Source organism: Leucopleurus acutus (assembly GCF_964270905.1).
Source record: "Leucopleurus acutus genome assembly, chromosome: 3".
Classification (NCBI taxonomy): domain Eukaryota; kingdom Metazoa; phylum Chordata; class Mammalia; order Artiodactyla; family Delphinidae; genus Leucopleurus; species Leucopleurus acutus.
In genome coordinates this window covers 140,481,262-140,500,697 of record NC_139145.1, presented here as the reverse complement: position 1 = coordinate 140,500,697, position 19,436 = coordinate 140,481,262, and the positions used below count along the sequence as shown (strand labels likewise).

Genomic DNA, 19,436 nt, shown 5'->3' with positions numbered 1-19,436 from the left:
AGAAATGGAAATAAAAACAAAAATAAACAAATGGGACCTAATGAAACTTCAAAGCTTTTGTGCAGCAAAGGAAACCATAAACAAGACCAAAAGACAACCCTCAGAATGGGAGAAAATATTTGTAAATGAAGCAACTGACAAAGGATTAATCTCCAAAATTTATAAGCAGCTCATGCAGCTCAATAACAAACAACCCAGTCCAAAAATGGGCAGAAGGCCTAAATAGACATTTCTCCAAAGAAGGTATGCAGACTGCCAACAAACACATGGAAGAATGCTCAACATCATTAATCATTAGAGAAATGCAAATCAAAACTACAATGAGATGTCATCTCACACCAGTCAGAATGGCCATCATCCAAAAATGTAGCAACAATAAATGCTGGAGAGGGTGTGGAGAAAAGGGAACACTCTTGCACTGCTGGTGGGAATGTGAATTGGTTCAGCCACTATGGAGAACAGTATGGAGGTTCCTTTAAAAACTACAAATAGAACTACCATATGACCCAGCAATCCCACTACTGGGCATATACCCTGAGAAAAACAAAATTCAAAAAGAGTCATGTACCAAAATGTTCATTGCAGCTCTATTTACAATAGCCTGGAGATGGAAACAACCTAAGTGCCCATCATCGGATGAATGGATAAAGAAGATGTGGCACATATATACAATGGAATATTACTCAGCCATAAAAAGAAACGAAATTGAGCTATTTGTAATGAGGTGGATAGACCTAGAGTCTGTCATACAGAGTGAAGTAAGTCATAAAGAGAAAGACAAATACCGTATGCTAACACATGTATATGGAATTTAAGGAAAAAAAATGTCATGAAGAACCTAGGGGTAAGACAGGAATAAAGACGCAGTCCTACTGGAGAACGGACTTGAGGATATGGGGAGGGGGAAGGGTGAGCTGTGACAGGGCGAGAGAGAGTCATGGACATATACACACTAACAAACGTAAGGTAGATAGCTAGTAGGAAGCAGCCGCATGGCACAGGGATATTGGCTCGGTGCTTTGTGACTGCCTGGAGGGGTGGGATAGGGAGGGTGGGAGGGAGGAAGACGCAAGAGGGAAGAGATATGGGAACATATGTATACATATAGCTGATTCACTTTGCTATACAGCAGAAACTAACACACCATTGTAAAGCAATTATACTCCAATAAAGATGTAAAAAAAAATTCCCTAATCCTAATGTTTCTTTTGAGAGAATAGAATAAGTAAGTCTTGACTATCTCATTCTCACAAAGCCAATTTCAGAGGAATGAATGAATGACCCAGTCACGTGAGGCTGATTATGGGTCACTGGCCATTCTAAGCGCGGGGGTTGGGGAATGGAGAGCTGCGGTAATAGCACCATGCGTAAATAATCTTGCAGCTACAGGTCCTAAGCCCAGAAAACACGTGCTGCCCGCCGAGCACGGAGAGGGCGGGCACCCGGGAGGAAGATCCTAGGCAGCCGGAACGTGCTCGCGCCCGTGGCCGCCGCCGCCCGCGCCGCGGCCGTTTGGGTCTCGGAGCGAGCCCACGTGCGCCAGCCGGACCCAAGCAGAGGGAGCGCCCGGGCACTCGCGAGGAAATGGCGGGCGAGGCGCTGTTCAGGGTTAGGGAAAAGTGTGGGGCGAGTTACGCCCCGAGAGGGGAGAGTAGAGAAGGTAAGGCTTTCGGGACGGAAAGGAGAGAGGAAGGATCGTGAGCTAGGTAAGGCGTCCCGACCTAGGCTTTGGGAGGAAAGGGGGCGGGGGGGGCAGCGGTATAAAGGTACACCTGAAACTGGCTGCGAGTTTATTCTAAGGTCCAGGTCGGAAGTGCTCACACCTGGAGTCTGGCGCGGGTGGGTGGAAGGTGGAGCCCCACCCAGACAAAGGCAGGCCCGCAACCGGCCCAACCCCACCACAGCTCGACTTCCTCCTCCCAGCGCGGGCGGCCTGCTCTTCTCGAGCGCCAAATCCCCTCAGCTAGCTCCGCCCCGCCACTAGAGGAGGGCGGGTGGGGGCGTGTCCCGCCCTCTCCCTCGTCTGCGTTCAGTCGGCGTCCGCGTCAGCCGGACCCCGACGCGTTGACGCGGCACGTCGACGTAAGTGACGCGCAGGCCCGGGCCGCTCCTCCTTCCTTGAGTGAGTGCCGGCCCGGTCTGGGCGGGGGAGAAGAGGGCGGGCGGGGGAGGGAGAGGCGACCCGGGAGTCGTAGTGGGCCGCGGGCCGGACCGGGTCCCGGGGCGGCGGGAGCCAGGGCCGGGCCGAAGGGCTTGGCGGGCCGTTAGAGGGCCGCGGCGGCTGTCGGGTCTCCTCCCTTGCCGGACTTACGCGCCCCGGAGCCCGGAGCCTCCGGCGCTGTGCCCACTCCGCTCCAGCTCGCGTCTCCCGACTCCAATTAGGTCAGGCTCGGAGTCCCGCGGCCGCGGCTCCGGCCCCCAAGGCGCGGCGGCCGCCCGGCTCGCCTTTCTTTCTTCCCTCGCCTTCCTCTCCTCTTGTCTCACCCTCCCCCCTTCTTTTCGCGTTGCTGGGGTTTTGTTTTTTGTTGTTTTATGCTTTAGGGGTTTTGTTCCTCAGCCCGAGCTCATGGGTGTACATTATCATGCTCCTCTTTTGTAGAAAAACCCGATGGCCATGGAGGCCGAAGAGACGATGGAATGCCTTCAGGAGTTCCCTGAACATCATAAAATGATCCTGGACCGATTGAATGAACAGCGAGAGCAGGACCGGTTTACTGACATCACCCTGATTGTCGACGGTGGGTAGCGTGGTGGGCCGAGGAGCGAATTTGTGGCTGCAGATCTTCTCTCCCCTTCCCCCATCCGCCTTTTTTATCCATCTTCTGTGGACTCCCTATCGAAAGTCTGCGGACGGTGTGCTCTGGAACCCGAGGACACTTATCAGTGTCCCTTCACGTAGACCATGCTGCAGAAGGATAGTCACGCTTTCAACATAATCATGGCATTTTAACTTCTTGCAGCCTTTTCAAGTGTTCGCATTGTACACTTGAGTGCAAGGTGGCGGGGATAGGGAGGATGTCTCTAAATGTTTGGTTAGTAGACTTCTGCTGCTAAGCTGCTTTGAGCAGTCTTTCACAGGAGTCATTTAGGAAGTGTTCTTTCTAGTTTCCCAAATGGTCTTGGAGGGAAAATGTGAGAGATTCCTTTGCAGCACTGGTACCCCCTTTGGTAACCCCCAAAATATAATGCGGTCTTTACCAGTCTTAGGAGTAGTCATTATAATGGATGCAAACCCAGCTTGGGTATCTTTTCTGTTTAGTGAAAATAGACTTCTTGAGGCAAGCTATACTTTATTATAGCCTACAGCTGGTCTGCTGTAGGTTGAGTTTCCAAATATTAGGCATACTAAAATGTTTTCCATAGCAAACACATCCAGCTTGGTGCTTATTCTGTGGCTTTTTCTTCTCTTTTCAAATGATGTATAACCTTTTGGGTTGTGTTTATATTTAGCAGTTTCAACTGAATAGGATATGCCTTTGACTTAAGTGGTACCTCCTGAAATATTGTAAGGTGGCCTTTATAAAGCTGACTTAATAAGGCCCTTGAGGTAAAGATCCTGCTTCATGTCAAATTGAGATTTAAATTTGTCAAGATAGCTGTCCAGAATATAGTTTTATAATTATATTACGAAAGACCTATTTTACTTTAATTTCTTAACTTGTTTTATAGTTTTATATTTGATTTTTGTGAATATGATGATTTTATTTTGTTTTTTCTCTAGGACACCATTTTAAGGCCCACAAGGCTGTTTTGGCTGCTTGCAGCAAGTTCTTTTACAAATTCTTTCAGGAGTTTACTCAGGAACCTTTGGTGGAGATAGAAGGTAAATGCTTGTTTTAAATACAATATTTAGCAAGCATTATAATTTGATGAAGAAGTTTTAGGCAGTTAATTTAGCAAGATACCATGGGAAACAGGCATCAATGGTTTCTATTCGGTGACTGGATAAATTGTTCTTTTGACACCTGAGAATTCTTACTTTTAGTAACATGCTTCGTAAAATGATCTTCCAGGAAAAACTCTTACGTTAAATGGTTGGTCTCTTAAAGGAGTCTTTTTCATTGCTAATACCAGTGATCACTGTCTTTTGAAAACATGTATTAAAAGTGAATTTCCATCTTATTTAGTGGGCTTATGTTTCAGACTGGTCCAGATGCTGCAGGCCTCTGTATTAGCAGCATGACACGCACAGTGTGAAATGGGCTGTCATAATATGGAAAAGGCTAGGAAAGATTAACTGAAGTAGCATTCAGAAGAAGTTCTAGTGGCTATAGAAAGTCTAGGATGGAAGGGGGTCATCTACTAGATACTGTCTTAAAATAGAAATTTTTATACTTGTTTGACTTTTTGTAATAATAGCCCACCAAGTGCCAGGTATTATGCTGTGTAGTTTGTGTGCATTTTCTGAGGTTCACAGCAGTGCTTTGAAGTAAGTGGTTTTACTTCCAATTTACGTATCAGGGAGTAGGCTCTAAAAGGTTACTTGTCTGAGGTTGCCCAGCTAGCAGGGGATTCAGTTTGTTCTATTAATTCTGCTGCTACAATACCTAACCCTCTACCCCTCAATCCAAAACTGTGGGAAATAAGTCAGTTTACCTACATGAATACAGGGTTTTTGAGTTTGGGTTTTGTATCTCTCTCAGTGTGTATATATTCTCTGTTATGAATGGGTTGCCTAGAAACAGTATTCCCTTGGAAAAATTTGGTGTCTAGGGGAGTAAAGAAAACGTAGAGTTAAGAGTATTCTCTTATTTTGATAGTTCCAGCTTACGTAGCATTCTGGCTGATATCCATAGATAGATTATCTTTGATTATCTGTGATGGACAGAGCACAGGCATGATGGAAATCCTCAAAGCTTACTAAAGTGAGAATCCATCAGCCTAGATGGTGTTTCGGTTACAGGCCAAAGTTTTGTGCATTTATTCACCTGAGGTACTGAGACCCCAGGCAGGTTACTTTATCTCAATTGCATATTTGCCTCTTCATCTGAAAAGTGGGTTAATAGGCTTGTGCTGTTGTGCTAATGATTAATTGAAATGGCATCTGCAGAGTGCCTGGCGTAGTGTTTGGTGCACTGTCAAAGCTTAATAGATTGGGGCTGTTTATCAGATTTAATACCTATTATAATATACCATGCCAGACCCAGGAAATGAGAAATTGATTAATAAGACAGCCCTTAGAGAATTTGCAAATTTAATCATGGATAAGCAACAGTTATGGAGTGCAAAAAATGTTGCAGAGAATTTTGTTGCAGCATGGTGTCACTAAGGAGGGAGGATGAGTGGTTTAGTTTACTTTAGAGAGAAGGAGGATTTCAAAGATGAGTCAACTTCTGGGCAGAATCTTAAGTCAAAAAATAAGTGGCCCAGGCTAGAATATGCATTGCTGGTGGAGTGTGGAGTACTGACCTACCTGGAGAAGTAGGGTCTTTTCTTCTAAAGACTAATCACCTTGGGATTATCTCTTGTACTTCTGATGTGCTCTGTCCATTATAGTACAGGACACACAACTTTCAGTATTTAAACTGTAGAAAGTAAGAAAGAAAAATGTAAAAACATTCTTTCTGTTTTTGTTATTTGCCAGATTCAGGTTTAAAGAATCAATTTGGCTCAATGTCTCCTTAAGCCCTTAACTTTGGAATTGCTGTACTATCTGGCTAGGTCACCTGGCTGTAGAGAAAGCCCTGGGCATGCATTTAGAAAACCTGACTTGTAGTCCCAGCTTTACTGTTTGTCAGTTGTGTAACGTTGGACATCTTAGCTTCCTTTTTTCTCTTTTAATCTGCAGAAAATGTCAAGTAATTTTGGATTATGTCATGGGCATTATTTTTTTCCTTTTTTTTTTTTGGTCTGTGTCAGGTTGTTGAGGCATGCGGGATCTTTCGTTACGGTGCAAGGTTTCTTTGTTGCGTGTTTGGGCTTCTCTCTAGTTGTGGCGTGTGGGTTTTTCTCTGTCTAGTTGTGGCACATGGGCTCTGTAGCTTGCGGCACGTGGGCTTAGTTGCCCCGCAGCATGTGGGATCTTAGTTCCCCAACCAGGGATCGAACAGGCATCCCCTGCATTGGAAGGTGGGTTCTTTACCACTGGACCACCAGGGAAGTCCCTGTCATGGGCATTTTGAATATTATGTTTTGACCCTCTGTGTGCTGTTAGAATCATCTGGAGAATGCTTTTGGTTTTTGTTGTTGTTTTGATTTTGTTTTGTTTTAGCAGACAATCAACCTGATTAGGTTCAGACTGCCTTGTGTAGACTGTGGATCCAATTCCAATTTAGTTTTCAAAACCTTTGTTGTTCTGTTCAGGTCCCAGGTGTGCCGACCTGGGTGGTAGTCCGCACCACAGTGTAATTCTCAAAGCCTTTGCTGTGCTGCCTCACGTCATTTTTGCACACGTGCAGCTGGGTGGTGAGCTCAAGACTGCATACACAGATTTAAAGGACCTCTCTCCAGCTCCCTCCTGATGGCCTCTGTACTTAGCTCCCCTGAGCTCCCTTTCCTGGTCCTCTGGCTGGAAGACTAGGAGGTTAGCCTCCCTGTGCTGTCGTACATTTTCTGCAGTGGAATCCATTTCCTGGATAATAACATGGTGAGAGAAGAAAATAACAAGAATTCTCTCCATGCTCTTCAGATGATAATCTCTTTCCTAGTTCTCAGCCAGAGAGAACTTTTTCTTAGGGTTGAGTTGCCTGCTTGGTGGCAACTAGCCATAGATGTGCAGCGTCAGACTGGGGCTTGTCTTGAGGGAGGGCTGAGAGAGAAATAAAAACCAGCTATTTTTCCCCACCCCCACACACTCTCCATCCCCTTTGCTGGTTCTCTAGCCGGAAAGAGTTTCTGCTGGAGCTTTTTCTGTCTGCACCTGCTACCCAGTTACGGGAGTTGGGCTGTCCTCAAGCTGGGTTATGTGGGAGGAAAAATATAAAACCAGGAAACTTACTGCTGTTCTTTGAGTTTTGATTTCTCTCCCCAGTCTCTTTGCTTCTGTTTTTTCTTCGGAGTCCTTGTATATTTGCTTTATGTATTCTTTTCAGAATTTTTAGTTATAATCAATGGGCAAGATAGGATGGCATACGCATTCTTCATCTTAGCTAGAACTAGAACTCCCATCTGTAAAATAGGGATGGTTCTTGTCTTTTAGCCGCTCACTAGAAACACCAGGGGAGCTTTTGCAAGTACTAATACCCAGGCTTTTTCTCCAGATCAATTAAATCGGTCTTTGAGGGGTGAGATCCAAGCATCTGTATTTAAAAGTTCTCTAGGTCCTTGTTATTCAAGGTGTGGTCTGAGGATCAGTAATGCGTGGGCATCACCTGTGAGCTTGTTAGAACTGTAGACTCTCAGGCTCCACCCTAGACCTACTGAATCAGAACAGAATCCTCAGATGATTCCTTTGTACAGCAAAGTTAGGGCAGCACTGCCCTAAGACAAGTCCAGTATGCAGCCAGTGTTGAGAACCACTGCCTTATAGGGTTTTCTAAAAGCAAATGTATGTAAAGAGAATTTAAATTGAAATATGCTCTATGAGTATAAACTGTCATTAGATGCAAGCTGAGCCAGCTCTCTCCCTGTTTTCTGGGTCCCTGGTGAAGTAAGTTATCTTTGATTAGGACTGCAGGTTCACCTTTGATTTAAGTCAAAATTGTTGTCCTTGAAGCCAGTTGCATCCCACCTCAGCTTTGTGACTTGGATTCACACCATATAAAATCTTCAGCAGACATTCACTCCCTTGTTCAGAACACAACAGCCTTCTCCTAACCCGAGCCTCCAATTTTCCAAATCCATTCTTTACTTCTCCTGAAACCACAGATCCATAAGCACCTAGTTTCTCTCAAACAGCAACTCTACCATTGCGTCCAAAATCTTAGCCCCTAATATCAAAGACAAAGCATCCAAGCACATATTCATACATCCTATTTGAGTAGGAGTTTTCCACCAGTTGAGGAATTCTGTAAGACTAGAGAAATTACAGAATGCCCACCCCCCACTTTTGCCTCTTCCTAAGGGGAAAAATGACTCAGGTCAAGGTGTTTATATTAACATTTTTCTTAGATACTTCCTTAGAAAAATTGTATATTATGAAAGGAGTAAGGAATTGAGAAAATGGGCTGAAATTTGAAAGTTACTAAACTAGTCCTAATAGAGTATAAAATATTTTTGCAGCTGTACATCATCTACCAACCCTTCACTTACCTGGGCAGGTGTTATAAGTTTGGTTCCTGTTAGCTAATTAAGTCAGTGGCTTATTCCTAGGACCAGTGTTGGACTGGCCACATAAGAAGCGCTTAGGGTGGGCTTCCCTGGTAGCTCAGCGGTTAAGAATCCGCCTGCCAATGCAGGGGACAAGGGATTGATCCCTGATCTGGGAAGATCCCCAATGCCGCGGAGCAACTAAGCCTGTGCGCTACAACTACTGAGCATGCGCTCTAGAGCCTGCGAGCCACAACTACTGAGCCCGTGCGCCTAGAGCTTGTGCTCTGCAACGAGAAGCCACCGCAATGAGAAGCCCGTGCACTGCCACGGAGAGTAGCCCCCGTCCGCCGCAATTAGAGAAAGCCTGTGCGCAGCAATGAAGACCCAGCGCAGCCAAAAATAAAACAAACAAATAAATAAATTTATTTAAAAAAAGAAGCACTCAGGGTGCTTATAAAAAGGAGTTCCCTATCCCAGTTTTGATTCTGGAGATCAGGGACCCATGCTAAGTCTACAGGTGATTCTGATTAACCAAGATTGGGAACAGTCCACAAATTCTTGGAGGCCAGCTGCTTCTTGAAATTACTAATTTTTAGAATTTTCTATGGTAATCCACTGTGTGTATTATATAATACTCCCATTGGGGTCTGGGGCAATATCCTATAAGCAAATAATAATCCAGTGTATTATTAATAAGCAGCATAGCTTAGTAATATTTACTCTAAGTGGGATAAAGATTATAAATAGCCTCATGTCAGTTCAGATCAAATTTTGCTGCCAAATTTATGGGAAAACTTCTGGTTTTAAGAGATTTGGGGGACTTTGGAAATATGAGTAAAAGATTGCAGTCTTGTAGTGAATGAGACATGGGTATTCAGACGCTTCCAAGCAGGAATGTTTCCTACCATCATCCTATTTAAAAATCTTTATCATGGACTTTGGAGTCAGGCCATCTGGGTTTGCTTCTAGTATTATCACTTAATAACTATGTGACTTTCGCAAGTTACTTCTCTGTGCCTCAATTTCCTCATCTGTAAAATGGGGATTATAATAGTACTTCATAGGGTTGTCAGGAGGATTAAGTCAGTTGATGATTTGTAAAGTGTTTAGAGTCCTGCCTGATATGTATAGTAGGCATACATATGTGTGTTTGATTAAAAATCAAAATCTCATTCTGCTTCAGGAAAAATTTACACATTGTTTTTAGGAAAGATTTCTGTTGCACTTTTAAATATTTGGTCAAAACACCTTAAAAAAAAAAACACAGCAAAATCTAGTTGTCTTTTTCTCAGGCTACTCTCATATAATAAAGAACATGGTTAAAAGACAACCAGGAGGGGCTTCCCTGGTGGCGCAGTGGTTGAGAGTCCGCCTGCCGATTCAGGGGACATGGGTTCGTGCCCCGGTCCGGGAAGATCCCACATGCCGCGGAGCGGCTGGGCCCGTGAGCCATGGCCGCTGAACCTGCGCATCCAGAACCTGTGCTCCGCAACGGGAGAGGCCACAGCAGTGAGAGGCCCGCGTACCGCAAAAAACTAAATAAATAAATAAAAAAGACAACCAGGAGAAAAAAGATTAGGGGACCCAATAAATTAGCCATTAATGAATCCAGTCATTTTTAGTTTGCTTATTTGGTAGCATGTAACTTGGTCATATTACATTATATTTTATGGTGCTTCTCAATATTCAGATTGTTTTCAGGCATTTTGAAGATGAGTTTTCTGAGGCTCAGAGGTTCTGACTTGCCCCAGATTGCACAAGTCATGGAGAGACTGAACTGAAACTTGAAAGTTGGCTTCCTGAACGATATTTTTTCCTAACACATATAGAAGATGGTGGATATTCCACCAGTATTCTTACTGTTGTCCTGAAGGCCACATTCAAGTGTATAAAGTACATGGGAAGAACATAAAAATATTTTTTCTTTTCCTATTTTTTTTTCTTTTTTGGCCACCCAGGGCGGCTTGTGGAATCTTAGTTCCCCAACCAGGGATTGAGCCAGCGCCCTTGGCAGTGAAAGCGTGGGGTCCTAACCACTGGACTGCCAGGAAATTCCTGTTTTGTATTTGTAATTGTGCATATTGTGTGCAGCTTGGTCTTGGGCATTTTTTTAGCATAAAAAAAATCTATAAAAACGAGTTTTCTCTTTGTTCCTGTCAATAGCTTTCCATAGCCTTGCATTAGCACACTGCAACAATATTATATAGCATTGAAGAGCACAAAGAAGTAGAGTATCATTTTGGGCCAAAATTTAAACAAACTTTCAAAGAAAGCTTGGAATTGTGGAAGCTTAATTCTGAAAGTGACTTTGGCCTTTATCCATTTATACCTACTTTGTGTGCCTGCATTTTAGGAAGCATTTGTGTTAGGTACTGTGAGGTGGGTGTAGAGGCAAATTTCCGTAAAGTAGCTTACAGTCAAGAGTTGTCCATGAATTTTAACTATAAGACCAGGTACAGAGTTCAGCCTGAGGGAACTATTAAAGAGGTTCATTAAAGATGTGGCATTAAAATTGGTCCTTCAAGGGTGGTAGGATTTGTCGAGGTAAGGTGATAAAGCATTCAGCATGGAGGGTGTTAAGGAAGGCAAGGAAATTCTTAGAAAGTGAAGGGTTTGTTTGAGGATCAGTATATAGTGTAGGTTTGATATAGTTTAAAATTTGGAAGGAAAAATAGTGGTAAGTAGAAAGATAATGTGAAGGACCTTGAAATAAAGGCAGAATGGTACTGAACTTTATTTGCTAAGCTTTTGAAAGCTATTGATGATTTTGGAGCTGAGTTGACACAGAGCTCCCTGGCAGGCAACATAGCATGTCTGATGTAATAGCCCATTCGTGTATTTGAGTGATAGATTTTACTGTTCTGTAAGAGCCTTAGGAAGTCTTTGGGAAAGATCTTAAAGTAGTTTGCTAGTTAGTGCTGAACTTGGCTACAAAATTATTATACTGTAAATGAGAATTCTGCCAGGAAATTATCTTCCAAAGTGACAAATACTAATCATTTTCCAAACACTGGGCTTCTATTTTTTTCTTTACTAAATGTTACAAGATTTGAATCAATGTGAATACATGTTAATGCATGTCTTTTTTTTTTTTTTACAGGTGTTAGTAAAATGGCCTTTCGTCATTTGATTGAGTTCACATATACAGCAAAATTAATGATACAAGGAGAAGAAGAAGCCAACGATGTATGGAAAGCAGCAGAGTTTCTACAAATGCTAGAAGCTATCAAAGCCCTTGAAGTCAGGTAATTACTTATTTCCTTAATAGGGAACGAATAGTTATATTCAGTCACGTTCACCCTGTTAGTCAAGAATGTATTGTATGTATCATGCTGTAAAGAACTGATGTTTTGAAATTAAGAATATGTATTTAAGGATCTATAAAGTTCTGCTGGTTATGATTGTTCTTTCCTTCACGCTTGATTTCTTGTCCTTATGTAAAAACTGTGCTAATATTAACTCAAGTAGCATCTTTTGTTTCTAATAAAATAAGGAGGACTAGGCATCTTTTTAGGAGTTCTCTGGGTTCCTGTAAACTATTCTGTGGATTCAGGTTGTTAATTGTACCAAGACTTACTCTAAAAGTGGTTTGGCTTACAAAGATTAATATGGTACTGTTTAAAAATAAGTGAGGAGGGGCTTCCCTGGTGGCGCCGTGGTTGGGGGTCCGCTTGCCGATGCAGGGGACACGGGTTCGTGCCCCGGTCCGGGAAGATCCCACATGCCACGGAGCGGCTGGGCCCGTGAGCCATGGCCGCTGAGCCTGCGCGTCCGGAGCTTGTGCTCCGCAACGGGAGAGGCCACAACAGTGAGAGGCCCGTGTACCGCAAAAAAAAAAAAAAAAAAAGTGAGGAAATCGGTGAAGATATAAGAAATAGGCCAGGTGGAAGTGATAATCAGTGAAGTTAGAAATGTGATGGCAAAAATGCATGCTGTTTAAGTCTGTACACTTGCTAGATGGGCTGAGTCTAGCTCTGAGTTCTGAAGTACCTAGTGAAAAGAAAAAGGGGAAAAAAACACCTCCGTTACATTATTTATAATAAGATGAGAACAAATCAATTGCTTAGGAGCCATTCTTGGTATTAAAACACACAATTTCTCATAGGAAGTTATTAGGAAAACATTAAGTGATATAATGAATAAAGACCTCAGCATCTTACATAATGAATAGTGGCATGGTAGTGTCTAAGAACAAGAGCTCTGGAGTCAGACTGCCTCGGTCTGCTATCAGCTACTCAGTTTCCTTATCTGGCAAATGGGGATAAAAATGGTACTTTCTACATAGGATTATTTGTGAGGGTTGAATGAATGAATGTAAAGTGGTTAGCATGGAGTCTGGCATGGGGGTTGTTATTATCTCCTGGCTTTGTTTCTTGTGACCCTCAATATAGGTCATTGGTGTAACACTAATGTGCAGTTTGGTAAAAATCAGTTTCACATGGGACAGAATGATCTAGTCTGACTCACTGATGTGGTTCAGTCAAAAGATATAACTTAGAATAACTAAGAAATAATTGAATTGTAGTCATCCAAAAATACTGTTTCTCCTAATGAGCTTTTAATTAGTTTGGTGACAGAGTTCAAGATTAGACTTTTCTGACAAGAGCGTGGTGTGTATATTTTCTCTGATGGCTAGTGCTTGGCACATAGTAGGTGTCCAGTAAACATTTATGAATGGATGGATGGGTGCATGCCCATTAAAACCAAGCCAGTATTCTCCTGCAGAGAGAGCTAAGACACGGATAGCAAAACAGAGGTGTGTTGAGGATATATAACTGATTAGGTCATACCTTCTCAATGTGGAGGTAGACTAGGGGAATATATATGCATGGGGCAACATCAGATTTGTGGTTAAATCCTGTATGAGAACTTTTTGGAAACATGTTCTGTGTGGTCCCTTTGCTGCTCATGGTAGCGAGTAGCATCTTACTACAGGGAAAGTCCTGAGTAACAGAACATTGGAATATATTCTGTGACAACGGCCCAGGTTGGATTTGGTAGGCATTTAATTGAGTTCATGTGTCTTGTCATTGGGTAAGAACAGCTGGATACAGCGGTTTTACCATGCCTATTTAGAACCTTTTAGAAAGTTTATTATTATAAGACTGGGATCCTTGTAATAAATATAACCGTCAGCGCTTTACAATATAAATATAGTAGCATGTTGAATTGTTTCATGAACCAGTTAGGCATGCAGTATACTCTGAAGAATTCTTCAGAAAGATAGCAGTATTACATATTGGCTGTTTATAATTGGCTGTGTATAATGTTATACAATTTAGGAAAAAAAATTACATAATGTAGTTGTGTTTAAATCAACCGGTGAAGGCAACTCTATACTGAGTAGACTATTGTATAACTGTTTTGCAGGTATGGAAGGTGAATAAGGCTCTTCTCACATTTGCAATATGCAAGTATTTTTGGAATATAGTGTACACTTTTTGAATGGCACTGAAAAAAAATACTAGGACCTTATTTTGCTGAAATTGCATCATTGTTTATTTAAAACTGTAGGAGAAGGTTCCTGTTATTTGTTAGGAAGAAGCATTTACCTTACAGATTTTTTCCTCCCCAGCCTTTTAAGATGTAATTTACATATAATACAATTCACCCATCTTAATGTAGAGTTTGAATTTTGTTAATTGTACACAGTAGTTTAACCACCACCACAATCAAGACATAAAAACATTCCCATCACCCTAAGTTTTCTTATGACCCTGCAGTCGACCCTGATCCCAGCCCCAGGCAACCAGTGATCTGATTTTTATCACTGTGGCTTTATCTTATTTAGGATGTCATATAAATGGATTCCTAAGGCGTGTAGTCTTTCGTCTTTGACTTTCTTCACTTAGCGTCATATTTCAGAGGTTTGTCCATGTTGTTGTGGGTTCCTTTTTATTGCCGATTATTATTCCATTGTATGGATATACCATCTGTTACGGACATTTAGGTTGTTTCCAGTTTTTGACTATTACAAATAAAGTGGCTACGAATGTTTGTGTGTAGGTCTTTGGACATATGGTTTTATTTCTCTCAGTAAATACCTAGTATTGGAATAGCTGGGTTGTATGGTAGATGTATTTAATTTTTTTTTAAGAAACTGCCAAACTGTTTTCCAAAGTGATACATTCCAACTTTCAGTGTATGAAAGTTGCAACTGCTCCACAGCCTTGCTAATACTTGGTATGATCATGCTTTTTCATTTTAGCCAAGTTGGTAGATACATAGTGGTTTTAATTTGCATTTCCCTAATGACTAATGATGTTGAGCATTTTTTCATGTGCTTTTTTGCCATCTGTTTATCTTTTTTGGTGAAGTATCTTTTGCCCGTTTTTAAAATTGGGATATTGTCAAGAACTGACAGGTGGAAGACTTTATCCTATTTGCAAGCTAATAAGTTGGCCTGCCACATTTTTATGGATGCTGGCAGAAAACATGAAACTCATGAGTCAGAAAGGACTTTATTTCTCTCACAGCATATGGAGCAGCATGAGTTTCATGTTCATATCAACATGAAGCTCATGCTGCCCCCCCCCTCCGCCCCGCCCTGAGTCCAGTGGGGAATGATGCAGTGGCCTCGGAGTGTACCGTGCTCACAGTGGTTTACATCACAGTTGAGGAACTCTGGGCTTTAGGAAACCCAAATCTTTTATAATGAGCTGTAAGCAAACCTGCCCAGCTTCTGCCCCAGAGGGGCTGTTATCTTTATTATTCTGTATAATAAATGAACCTGCCCTCCACTCTGGTGGAAGACAGGCTCTGTTTTCTAAGGCAATTTGCTGTACAGACAACCTTGAAAGATAGAACAAAAGACTGCCAGTGTGTTTGTGTATAAGATATGCAGAAACATGAGGGATCCATGGAGCGTTTTCTTCTACACTGTTTTAGCTTCTGGTGAATTTTCCCATGAGCATACTACTCCGTGACCACTCTGATTAATGTGACAAATAGGGGACTGGGACCTAATCCATTCAGTTTTTCTTACACTGGATTTAATTAAGACAACTATCAGCAGCACTCCAAGTAGCAGGATGTGGCCACCCTGCAGTGCTAAGCTTAAGCGTGCACCTACCCCCGCTAAGGTCCTGCACTCAACCAACTGAACAAATCCCTAGAAAGCCAGGTGGCTTTCTCCTTTAGTTTGTGTATTGACTTTTCCACTTAGCCCTAAACATTAATCTAAGTATAGCAAGATGTTTTAGCAATTGCACAGTCTGAGCATTGGTCCACAGGGGGGAAGTCTAGGGCAAGTCTAGCCTCCGTAATAACCCTGGCCAGTGATTTGAGGCTGACATGAATACCTTCCAGAGCCCAAGTAGTGTCATTGATCACATTGTCTTGAGTCAGGCACAAATTTTGTACCACCTTTTTTTTTTTTTTTTTTTTTTTTTTTTTTTTTTGGCGCGGTATGTGGGCCTCTCACTGTTGTGGCCTCTCCTGTTGCGGAGCACAGGCTCCGGATACGCAGGCTCAGCGGCCATGGCTCACGGGCCTAGCTGCTCCGCAGCATGTGGGATCTTCTGGGACCGGGGCACAAACCCGTGTCCCCTGCATTGGCAGGCGGACTCTCAAGTCCCCACCTTTTTATTTGGATGACTCCCGTTGTAGAGAAAACTGCCCGTAGGGCTTGCATAAATAAGTCAGTTATTCCTCCAGGACACTCCCCCAAGTAACCAAGGGTAGCCTCACTTTTGGCCACCCAGGCGGCATGTGGGATCTTAGCTCCCCGACCAGGGATTGAACCCGCGCCCCCTGCATTGGAAGTGCGGAGTGTTAACCACTGGACTGCCAGGGAAGTCCCAAGGGTAGGCTCATTTTGGAGAGACCTCCATGGTCATCTGAGAACTAAAGTGATCTACCAGTGGTGTTTCCCTAAACACTGGATGGTCCCTTCTTCCCACCTCAGAGTTGCAAGGCATATTTTTGGGAGGGAAGGAAGTTAGTACCTGGCTTCCATACAGGAAGTATAGTTGTTTGTGCCCCCAAAGGGGGACCTTCATCAGTCAGGGGCACAGGTTGACATTGTCACCAACGTTGTCTCCCTCTTTGCCAGCTCAGAATGATTGGGTCTAGGCCTTGTTTTTGGACTGAATGTCTGAGGGCAGCCAGTTCGGTCTGTTCTGTTTATCCTGAGCACCTGGATGCCAGCTGAATGGCAGTCAGCCACCTCGCGAACTGAGCCTCAGCTTTGGGAATGGTAGTGGGCCAACATCTCTTGTTTTGCATGGAGCATGCAGGACGCTTGGCCATCCCCTGCTGTTTGCAAAATACTTCTCGGTAAAGTTAAGAGAGATGGTGATCCAGTTGTCAGAGCCCTCTGGCGTGGGATGGCAGATCCAGCACGTTGCAACAGTTGGGGAGAGCTGCATGAGAGCCTCTTCCTACCTGAGGAAGGCTCTAAGAGCGGTTCTGAAGAACAAAGATTTTTAATGTCCCTTCTTCCCCCATACCTCCTGGAGTCTAAGAGGTTTCTCTCCAGGTTCCAGGGTGGTGGTTCTCCCTCCACCTCCACAAAATCAGTGTATCCTATTCTAGTAGCTGTAACTCAATCCCTTTTCCAGTCATCTCCTCCCCTTACCCAGACCTTTCATCTGGAATGGTCAGGGACAAGAATATTTTATAAAACTTAAGAGACCTGTTATGTCTCCCACTTTGGCTCACAAGGGCCAATCTGATTGTACTTGGCAAGCGGTATATTCAACCAAGTGGTCATTATTCTTAGGATCTAAGATGATGTCCATTCAGTAAGAGAATCCAGATGGCTGAACTTGAACTAGGTTTGAATCTGCTAGGCCCACTTTTGACCAGGCTGTCACCTGGAAGTGGTACCAACCAGGCTGTCCCAGGGTTGCCATTAGGCAGAAGGAAAAAGATCGTGTCAGAGAATGGTCGGGACAGACAGATCCTGAACTTCCATTTAGGTTTATGTAACTTCACACCCCATTAGTCTTGATCATTACCCAGGAGGCAGCTAAAAACAGATGATCCTTTTCCGGGTAGAGCTCAGTTTGATGACCAAACTGCCTTACTAGGACTTTTGGACAAGGAGGAAGTGAGGGAAGTAGAGTCTGAAATCTTTTTGAGTCAATAATTGAGGAAACTATTGTAATTCTCTACAATATCAATATCTGTGGATGGCAGGGAGCTTGGAAGTTTTAACAATACCTTGACTAACAGCCAATTGAATAGCTTTTGGTGCATCATTATCAGACTGCAGATGGTCCGGAAAGCTAAACATATGACACAGCTTCGTTTCAAGAGCCATCTGGTGTGGCCAGAACCAACTGCTCAGACTGGAACAGCAACAGTGTAACCTGAAAAAGTGTCAGTAGTTGTGAGGCATCAGGGATAGCCCTGAGATGGGGTGAAAGGTCTAGTGTAGTTAGTCTGCCAGGTACAGTTGGACACAATGCCCTGTATGATTTGGCCTCATTCACCATGAAACAAACAGGCCAGCTTTGGCAGGTGTCACAAGTCTGACATGCGGTAGCAACTTCTCCATCAGAAGCATAGGGTCTTTGACTTTCTGCTCAGTCTCTGATGGTGGATGTGTCACCATGTTCAGAATAATGTTGGGCCTAGGTGGCAGTGATGGAAGTCTGGGCAGTGTAGGTTGATAAGCAACTTGATTCCAGTTGGTATCAGAGAACAGGCTTTTACCATGAGCGTCTAATCAGTTATCCAGAGAGTTGAATCAATAGCTGCTCTTCGTTTCCACAGTTATGGAAAGATGGGTGTCTAATCTGCCAAGACTTGCAGGTCTCCCAGACAGCTTGGCCATTGCAACAGCCCAAGAGTCAGTAAAAATACAAGGCTCATAGTGGAGAGTGTCATCCAGAGCGACAAAGACAGCCTTGAGTTCTGCCTTCTGAGCAGAGCAGCCATGTCCACTTTTGGTTTTGCAAAGTTGGTGCTAAGGCTGAGCATCTGCAGCAGCCCAGTGAATACCATCAGCCTTCAGCTTAGCCAGACCGTCAGTGAATCAAAGACCCCATCGATCTAGTGGCTTTCTTTGGGCAGCAGCGTGGGGGAGCTACCACTTTCTCATGTAAAGCCGAGAGACCAGCTGCTTTCTTGACTGTCACTGTTTCTTTATGACCAGTGAGACTTGTTGGGCACATCTTACCTTGCTAGTCATGAGGTCTTAGTTAACACAGTCCCAAACGGCAGTATCAGGCTAGAGAGCCTCAAAGTTTCCATGGATCAGGCTTCACTTTTAACAAGAGTCCAATAGCAAACTAATCCTTTCTTGTCAAAGGGAGTGTACCTTGTAGCCATGTCAGGGAATTGGCAAGTCCAAACTCCAGGGAATACCTTGGGGTGGAGACCACCTCCCTTTGCCAGAAGCTCTAATCTGCAAAAAGCGTCAGTCTCAGAGACTTACAGCTCAAAGAGGTCGTTAGGGTTTTGGGGCCCGAAGGTAGAGACTGTGCCACAGCTTGATGGAAACTTCCAATTCAGCCTGTTGGTTGGAGCCCCACTTAAAAGATGCTGTTTTGCATATTGACTGATATAACGAAGAAAGTAGAATGCGCAGGTGAGGCACATATTGTCTCTAGTACCTAAAAAGTCCAGTAAGATGCTGGGTTTCATTTTTGGTGGGAAGAGGGAGGAGGTGAAAAAACAGGTTTTCTTTTACTGCTGCAGGGGATTGAGTGTTGTGAATCTGCCTGTCTAGTCCCAAGAAACTTTACCTGGTGAGCAGTCCTCTGAATTTTGTTGGGATTTATCAGCAACCTCTGCTGGTAGAGGTGTCATAACACTACGGTCAGGGCCTTTGAGACTGAGACTTCTGGCTTGCCAGTCAGTAGGATATCAACAGTATAGTACAAATTTTAGATATCAAAAGATAAGACACTTGTGCTAAATCCTGACCCAGCTACTGGTGGCTAACGTTAGGGGAGTTTGTTCCAGTAGCTCTTCTCTACATCTGGCTCTTCTCAATTGGGATGTTCCATATCTGGTACTTACGGGATGAGAAGTGGTAAATGCACATGCCATACCAATCCCTGCTGTGCATTCAGATGTCAAAGCAACAACGGTATGTAGAATCAGGCCCACCCACAGGGTCAGGACAGCCTCCCTTTCCTGCTGTGAACCTTGCCCAAGCCCCATCAGTTGAATGTAAGCGCCTCCTCTCTGTGGAACCAGGTGGGATGGTGAGTTGGACACCTGCTGGATAAAACAGAGCCATGGAAGTTTGAGCCTCTCCCATTCTTGAGTTTTCCTCAGCATACTTGGATGCA

At 43.6% G+C, this 19,436-nt stretch overlaps 1 protein-coding gene across 2 annotated transcripts in view; it reads left to right on the top strand.

The window, feature by feature from the left end:
* Nucleotides 1–1,609: 1,609 nt before the first annotated feature.
* The window catches only part of ZNF131 (zinc finger protein 131), a 31,934-nt gene continuing 14,107 nt past the window's right edge, over nucleotides 1,610–19,436 (top strand). For both annotated transcript variants that reach the window (XM_082835916.1, XM_082835915.1), the window contains exons 1-4: nucleotides 1,610–1,706; nucleotides 2,600–2,738; nucleotides 3,722–3,823; nucleotides 11,291–11,435. In XM_082835916.1, coding sequence (XP_082692042.1) covers nucleotides 2,609–2,738; nucleotides 3,722–3,823; nucleotides 11,291–11,435 — 377 coding nt within the window. In that variant the 5' untranslated portion in view covers nucleotides 1,610–1,706; nucleotides 2,600–2,608. The remainder of the gene's footprint in view (nucleotides 1,707–2,599; nucleotides 2,739–3,721; nucleotides 3,824–11,290; nucleotides 11,436–19,436) is intronic.